This window comes from Cydia splendana, chromosome 27 (assembly GCF_910591565.1).
Source record: "Cydia splendana chromosome 27, ilCydSple1.2, whole genome shotgun sequence".
NCBI lineage: Eukaryota > Metazoa > Arthropoda > Insecta > Lepidoptera > Tortricidae > Cydia > Cydia splendana.
Window position 1 is genome coordinate 7856603 of NC_085986.1, and position 9299 is coordinate 7865901.

At 38.8% G+C, this 9299-nt stretch overlaps 1 protein-coding gene across 1 annotated transcript in view; it reads right to left on the reverse strand.

The window, feature by feature from the left end:
- The window catches only part of LOC134803804 (organic cation transporter protein-like), a 46031-nt gene extending 39722 nt beyond the window's left edge, over positions 1-6309 (reverse strand). The window contains exon 1 of the mRNA XM_063776640.1: positions 5907-6309. Coding sequence (XP_063632710.1) covers positions 5907-6259 — 353 coding nt within the window. The 5' untranslated portion in view covers positions 6260-6309. The remainder of the gene's footprint in view (positions 1-5906) is intronic.
- Positions 6310-9299: the final 2990 nt, after the last annotated feature.

The window sequence follows — 9299 nt, forward strand, 5'->3', positions numbered from 1 at the left end:
CCTCTTTGGATATTATATTCAAAGAGGAAAATGAAGACTACGTTCGTATGAATTTCCATTTAAAGTGACCAGCAACTTTTGAGCATGACCGTACTTCAAAGAAGTCTAAAAAAACATTACATGTAGATCGTATCTTTATAAAAATACAAGGTTCATAAAATCAAGTGCCTTCTTCATTAAAAAACAGGCCAAGTGCGAGTCGGACTCGCGCACGTAGGGTTTCGTGCCATTACGCAAAAAACGGCAAAAAAATCACGTTTGTTTTATGGGAGCCCCACTTAAATATTTATTTTATTCTGTTCTTAGTATTTGTTGTTATAGCGGCAACAGAAATACATCATCTGGGAAAATTTCAACTGCCTAGCTATCACGGTTCATGAGATACAGCCTGATGACAGACATACGGACAGATGGACAGACGGACAGACGGACAAACGGACAAACGGACAAACGGACAAACGGACAAACGGACAAACGGACAGACGGACAGAAGGACAGACGGACGGACAGCGGAGTCTTAGTAATAGGGTCCCGTTTTTCCCCTTTGGATACGGAACCCTAAAAATTAACAATACTTAATGCAAAAAATCTAAAGGGCAAAATCTCTGGGAACTCGACTTTTGATAATTCATTTCTATATACAGTCGCCTTCAGATATATCGGAGCAGCCAAGGTGTTCACCAATATCTGAACACGGCTCCATTGTCAAGGCGTTAGACCAGCGGTCGGCAACCTTTTAGCAGCCAAGGGCCACATAGTAGTTAACAAATTTGACGCGGGCCGCACTTTGTTAATATTTATGACTGTCAAACAAAGTCTGCAGCGGATTTAATAGCCCACGCAGTGCAAGTGTTATTTTAAACGTCAAACTTCTATGAAATTATGACGTATAAATGACACTTGCACTGCGTGGGCTATCAAATCCGCTGCAGATTTTGTTTGGTCCGACTCTACTACAGAATAGCCAGGGGGGCTTACGGGCCGCCTGTTGCCGACCGCTGCGTTAGACGCTCACGCTCGTGTTCAGATATTTCTTGGCACTTCGGCCGTTTCGGGGTTGGTCCCATAGTAAAAGTTGCTCAGTATAATCCCAAAACCTCGCTGGCAACGGGAATGCAGTTATTTATTAGGCACCCGGTAGGTATGGGATTGGGAACCCCGGAATTTCATAACAAAAGTTAAAAGTTTAAAAAATCACAACTCGAAAACTACGAAAAATCGGCTTACATACTGATAGCCCACGCCGTGAGGAATCTAAAAAAAATTTTTGGACGTCAAGGTTTGGACCACCCTGTATTGTATGTAGTTTAATTGAATCGTGATTACAATAAGGATGTGATGATAAGTAATTAACATAAAGTATGTTCGAAGAAAAAGATTCGCTGGTTTTTTTACGAATTTTTTTTTGTAAGTATCTTGAATTCCTCAGTATCTCCGGGGTTATGATATTCGTTAAAATTGAGTCTAATTGATTGACCAAAAAAAAACATAACAATAACAGCATAGATGCCTTCAGATCCACAGTGCAGGCTTCGTCATCATACAGATAGCTCATCCACCTCAGGTTTCGTCAAAATAAAGCGTTTTTCACATATGTCATCCGCAACACGCATCGTCAAATTTAAAAGGAAATCGGTCAACAATACACATTATAATAAACCTATATCCTAATCCGGTATGTACCCGGCACCATAGTCTAATAAAACATGGTCTTCCATTCCCAGAGTGACACAGGGCTACGTCACAACAACATGGCCGCTATGTATAGCGCTATCGCATATTATCATATAGCGCTGTCGCATGATGACGTAAGCCCGTGTCAGTTAGGTGACCTAGAAAAGACGGGAATGGAGTACCAGGCGGAGTATATTATTATACCATGCCCGGCACAAACGTCCCCAAAATACCAGCGGCGTTCCCGCGCTGAATAGCCAACGATATACGCTGGATATTCGTTTGGTTCTGGTGCTATCAAAATCGTTGCAGACTTGTGTTGGTCTCTAGGTATAGTATACAGCCAAAACATTACGTTAACACTTGTAACAATCAACTATTATTTAACATTTCGTAACTGACCTCCCTAGGCTACATTCCAACTTCATTCCAAACTAACTAACCACCAACATAACTAGACCCCGTATCACTTACACTTAATAAAAACTTAAAGTTCACGATACACTGGTTATTGTTCGCACTCGCAATAATACACGGCCTTAATGCTTCGTTGGTCACCGCGGCCAACGGCATTTTCTTTTAAAACGTCGTATCAAACCATAATATTCCTACTGAGATATGAGTTTTTCCAAGTAATTGACGCCGTCATGGTTTGGTGCCGAAATCTTTTAAAACGTCGTACCAAACCATAATATTCCTACTGAGATATGAGTTTTAGGAAGTAATTGACGCCGTCATGGTTTAGTGCTAAAATGTAGGATTAGTATTAAGTTTTGAAGTGAGATATGACGTTTTAGATTTAAGTATGTTTCGCCGCCGGACATCCGAGGTGTGCGAAAAAACGTTAGAGACGCTGTACTAAGAATAAACGTTTTTTAAGTAGGTACATAACAAAAGTTTCTGGACGTTGCTATAAGTTGAGATATAGTTCGTTTTTTTTTAACATTAAAAATAAGGTAATCAGTTTTGATGTGTCTTTTTACTGAAAAACACGTTTTATAAATATAAGTCACGGCATATATGTAACAATTATGAATCTAATATATATATTCTTTATATTCTTCTGCTTTCATAAGTAATAGTTACTGAATTTTAACAAGCGGTTTTCAATTAAAAGACATGTCAAGATCGCTTACCTTCTTTCTAATGCTAAAAAAACGAACTATAGTTTGTTTTGGAGAAAAAAATACTAATCGCGATCGTCCTATAAAAAGCACAGTATGGGAGTTGTTTACATTTGGCAGGCAACTCAAATAGTAAGTACATTACGATAAAAGTGCGAATTACCTTTTCGCACGTGTATTGTACAACGTTTTACAGTACATATGGCCCTTTAAATTTTCGACATACGCACGTATAGTACTGTTACCGCACTAGGGCGGTAAATTAGCACCAAATCTACTAAAAAAAAAACCGGGCAAGTGCGAGTCGGACTCGCACACGAAGGGTTCCGTAACATAATGCAAAAAACGGCAAAAAAAAAACGGTCACCCATTCAAGTACTGACCCCGCCCGACGTTGCTTAACTTCGGTCAAAAATCACGTTTGTTATATGGGAGCCCCACTTAAATCTTTATTTTATTCTGTATTTAGTATTTGGTGTTATAGCCGCAACAGAAATACATCATCTGTGAAAATTTCAGCTGTCTAGCTATCACAGATCACGAGATACAGCCTGGTGACAGACGGACGGACAGCGGAGTCTTAGTAATAGTGGTAATAGCAAAGAAAAAGACATATGTAACTCCGTTAAAGATAAATATAGTCTAAGGAAAAAACGTGCCTCGGAAATCAAGAAAAAGTCATTCTCGAGTAGATGGCGTCACACCTTTTGGCCTATACTCGGCTAGATGGCGTTGACGACACCGTTTGATATTTAACAATTTTAACACATATCAGTGAAGGAACATGGGTCAAAGTCATATGGCGTTATAAATAAAAATAAAAAATCGTAATATATTCATTTTTGATATTTTTATACATTTTCTTTTTTTAGTTTTAATCGAGTGTCGATAGATGGCAGTAAATTTACTGTGACTAAAAAATTTACTATGACAATAACCCTCTATACTATCTATTCTCTTTGGTAATAGGGTCCCGTTTTACCCTTTGGGTACGGAACCCTAAAAATATTCAGAGTTCCGAACTTGATGAATGAGCTCGTAATACGCTTTTTTGCAACATTATAATACATCGACTCGCTGTTGTCTACCATGATTAGGTGCCTAACTAATTCATTATATTACGCCAGAAAAAAAACCAATACATGACAGCTTCCGACAGCCCTTGACGTATTTATGGGTCTATCTGCATATTTTTTTGTATTAATTACTCCATTAAGTTTTATCAAGTTTGTTTTTGTTAATTTCATTTATTTTTCATAAATTACTCCAATAGAGGCTCAATTGCCTCAATTAGCAATGTGCCAATGAGAATTTATAAAAATTGCTAAACTCCCATGAAATGTTCTATTTGTCATTTTTCTGCACGATTATTGCCAAACTGTCTGAACAATTCCTAATCTGAACGGGAATTTTCTTAGTGGAAACTTGCATGAGAATTTTCTCATGAAATGGGAAATATTAATTTTTAGGGCTCCGTACCCAAAGGGTAAAGCAGGACCATATTACTAAGACTCCGCTGTCCGTCCGCCCGTCTGTCACCAGGCTGTATCTCACGAACGCTAGAACGTGATAGCTAGACAGTTGAAATTTTCACAGATGATGTATTTCTGTTGCCGCTATAACAACAAATACTAAAAACGTGTACGGAACCCTCGGTGGGCGAGTCCGACTCGCACTTGTTGTTTTTTTTTTCAAATCTATTTGCCACATTGCTATTTCTACTAACAAGTTAGTTCGCTAGACCATAGAGAAAAAAAACATAGAGTGCTCACTCCATTATATCAGTTTTTGTACCAAAACGACAATTATTTTCGTAGTCGACATCTAGCATCGAGTAGCGGAATTAACAGTAGGTACTGCTACTCGACAATATATGTTGCAACTACCGAAAACTCTTTCTAATGCTCAACAATTTTCAGCTAACATTATATAGTCAGACCGTAAAAAGTCTGCAGCGATTTTGATAGCCCACGCAGTGCAAGTGTCATTTTAAACGTCAAACTTCTATGAAATTATGACGTATACATAACACTTACACTGCGTGGGCTATCAAATCCGCTGCAGACTTTGTTTGGTGCGACTATAACAGGATTAACCGGAACTCTATTTTCAACGCCTTCTGCTTTTAATATTAGTTGTAAATTGCTGTTCAAATCAATTTTCGTGAGTCGCGACTAGAGAATTCTAGTATTAAGCGGTACTGATAATTCCGCTACTCGACTGCTAAAATAATAGTCGTTTTGTACCAAAACTGATATATGGAGTGAGCACTCTATTCTTAACTATATCTCTCTATGGCTAGACTATATTTACCATTGCCTCCATGCTCCAGTTTAAAGTACTTAAGTAGGTTATAGGAAGTTAATTGTAACGCGGATATGACGTGTATGACCTTCATGTTTTAAGCGATAACATAATGTCTCCATTTTGAGTGAGTCATAAACACACTCCGCTACTTTTTTTAAAGTGACTGATTAATGCATATTTGGCAATGTACACTTATCAATAAGCTACTATAGGTTATCAAGTAAAAAAAATCATGACAAGTGACGTCGGACCAAGCTAAAGCCCTCTCCAGGCGGGTCAATTTTTCCAATCTAATTAAACTGTCCGATCAAATCAGGCCGTGCGGACGCAAAAGCCAATTTTGCTCACCGATTTCAACCGCCATCGATTATGATTATGACCGATTTTACCGATAAAATGGAGGTGTGGACGCAAGAATACCAATTTGTGATTTTGTATTTTCGTTTGGGGACATCTTTTTAATTCTAACGGCTCAAATATCACCATAAATCTAAAATTGGTGATTAAATTGGAGATTGACGCCAATAGGGATGATGACACATGTTGAATTTTATAACAAAACCTAGTAAAATAGATAGCAAATGAGCAATTTATCGTTTTGTTAGGAGCGTTTCGCGACTGAAGTACCTACGACTGTCGACTATCATTTCTGTCTTTTGTATTATTGCTTTAATGCAATGGGTCCCATATAGACATTTGATCCTAAAAACAAACCTGATCGATTGATACCATAAATGAAATTTGTCAGCTAGCCTATTTCATTTCTGATCAAAAAATCAAAATAAAAAAAAGTGAACTCACCTCTCCTCCACAGTCAGGTTCGCCAGCTCCGGAACCCAGCACCAATGCTGCTCCGGCACCAGGGTCATAAAAATTTGCGAGAAATACACGAACGCCACGAAAAACGCGAACGGTATCATCAGTAAAAACAATATCTTCTGATACAACCCGAATTCCCCGACATATGGCAGTAAATCGTCGAAATCCGTTGCCTTTTTTTCTTTTTTCGGGCTGGCAACATTCTCTGTGGGTTTGTCGCTGTCAGGTTGGTAGCCCTTGTTCACGAAGCCTAAGTCTATGTTTGAGAGGTTGTCTATGGCGTGGTTTTGGCGGGAATCGTCCTCGCAGCACGAAGTTCGCTCTTGTGGCGCCATCTTGCTTGCGTTTTAGTGCATTGATTTTTGTGCGGATCGATCTGTAACAAAGGGATGGATGTTCATTTAGACCATGAATCTAGTATATTACTGGATCAGGCATGAGGGGTGGGGGGAAATGACCCCCAGACGGGGATAGTCTTATGTATCTTTCAGTAGGAGTAGCAGCGAAAGCGCTATTATTGTTTGTCCTTGTCACAGTGTCACATTTTTTTTAATCCCCACCGTAAATTTAGGTGGGCAACAAATAAATTTGACCAATCATAGTGTCGCATTGCGTATGTTTTGTCCCCCACGGAGGCACGCGTATAGTACATCTATAGGATCCTACCTATATGATTTAGAAATTATTTTATGATCAAATAAAGTGATGATGATGATTGATATAAACTATCCTGTGTCCTTCCCCCGGTCTCAAACTATCTCCATACCTACCGAATTTCATGCAAATTGGTTCAACGGTTTAAGCGTGAAGAGGTAACACACAGACAGACAGACAGACCGTTACTTTCGCATTTATAACATTATAAAGTAGGGATTTATCAGCCATCATCGGTACATATAGTTGTTAGCCACTCGAGAAGACATATTCCTGATAAAAAAATGGCCTTGCCAGGATTCGAGCCCGGGACGTCCAGCTTCGTAGGCAGTTCACCGACTAGGCTACGGAGGCCGTTAAAATAGTTATTTGTTTTACAAGGGGGCAAAGTTGTTGTTTATCCGCTCGTGCTAATATTGATACACGAGCAAGCGAAAGATTCCAAAATTGAACCACGAGCGTAGCGAGTGGTTCGAAAAATGGAATCTTGAGCGTTGCGAGGGTTTCAAAGCACGAGGGTTAAACAAAATTTGCCCCCGAGTGAAACACAAAATTTTTCACCACACCAACCCGAAGCAAATTATATTAAATGTAAAATATCAAACAAAATCAAACCAAATCAAATCCAAATGAATGTTATTAAATATTTATCATCCAAAATTATCATTTCAAAATCCATTCTACCAGCAAACATAAGAAAACAACTCAAAATTTGCATTTGATTACTTTGCTTCACATGTGAATAAAGTGCAACTTTGCTATCAGTTTTTGAAGTGCAAAGTGAGTGCAAAGTAAGCCTTTCCAAGCTGGTGTGGTGAAAAAAAATATTGTTTTAAATAAATAACTAACTTCATGTAGGCAGCTATTAATTATTCATTAAATTAATTACCTACTTTAATAGTAGTCTATAAAAGTATTAAAACAGAACAGATGTCCATTGGCCACCTACTTGATTCACTCCTTCATGTGAACGTATTTAAATTTAGTCCTTAAACCACTTTAATTTGCCATGATGCTGCCACTTTATTTAAATAGACTAATTATGCTCAGATTCTAATCCTGATGTACTTTATGAGTTTTATGACACATGTCAAAAGGCCAACCTTGCTTGATACTTTACGGTGGCGGTACATAGGTCATGCTGAAAGTTTTTGGAGTGCACCACTGCCACATGAACCATCTTTGGACGTGAACTGAACCAGGGATGTTGCGGATGCAGATTTTTTGACGTCCGCGGATGCGGATGCGGATATTTAAAGCCTCACATCCGCGGATGCGGATGCGGATGCGAATATTCGCAACATCCCTGAACTGAACCACTTAAGAACACGCAATTTTTTTAAATAAAAAAGTAACATAATAAAGAGGCTTTTCAGGTGCTTAGGTATAGGCTACAAAGGTTTTTTTGGTGAAGGAGGCATAAGGGCATTTTCACTTAAAAGTGTTACCATTTACCTTTTTTCGAAAATCTATCAACATTTGGGTTATTATTCAGAATCACGAGGACTATCGATTTAAAAAAAAATACGTCCCAAAAAAATTTCAGTTTTTTAACGCATTTTCACATGCATTTTGTATGGACCGTTACAAAACTGACACCCAAAATTTGTATAAAATACCGGGCAAGTGAGAGTTGGACTCGCGCACGAAGGGTTCCGTACCATAATGTAAAAAATGGCAAAAAAAAACGGTCACCCATCCAAGTACTGACCCCGCCCGACGTTGCTTAACTTCGGTCAAAAATCACGTTTGTTGTATGGGAGCCCTACTTAAATTTTTATTGTATTCTGTTTTTAGTACTTGTTGTTATAGCGGCAACAGAAATACATCATCTGTGAAAATTTCAACTGTCTCTATCACGGTTCGTGAGATAACAGCCTGGTGACAGACGGACGGACGGACGGACGGACAGCGGAGTCTTAGTAATAGGGTCCCGTTTTACCCTTTGGGTACGGAACCCTAAAAACTGGGGACACCTTTTTGCTTTGTCTCATTCTATAGTAGGTATGTCTCATTCTATATAGGACGTCAAAAAATCTCGTAATTCTGAGCCTAAGTAACCCAAAAGTTGATGATTTTTCGAAAAAAAGTAAATGGTATTATGGTTTCCATACCCAAAGGTTAAAAACGGGACCCTATTAAGTACTAAGACTCCACTGTCCGTCTGTCCGTCCGTCTGTCACCAGGCTGTATCTCATGAACCGTGATAGCTAGACAGTTGAAATTTTCACAGATGATGTATTTCTGTTGCCGCTAAGTATAACAACAAATTCTAAAAAGTACGGAACCCTCGCTGGACGAGTCTGCCTCGCACTTGCCCGGTTTTTTTGTAGGTCGTACAGGTACATGTACCATAGTATAACTAGGTAGTTATACTATGGTATCCGTGCTCTAAATACTAGGTTACTTTACAAGATTATCTTAAATTCAAGTGACATACCCCCAAGGCTAAGTGTTGCAACAAGGCGCGGCGAACGTGATTTAGGATTTATTATGCACTTAGGTGCGTGAAAACCGGTTACTTTTGTACAGAAATAACTGACAAAATAACGCGTTTTTATTGTTATTGGGTGTACTAAACTAAACTGTCCTAATAGCTAGGCTCGAGGTTGCAGCTAAAAGTTTTAAGGCGCGCCCTTGGTCAATAATCCTTTGAAACATGACGGAAAAAATAGTATTACTGCAATGTTCTGCCGCCAGAGTGCAGCACTAGTGCACATA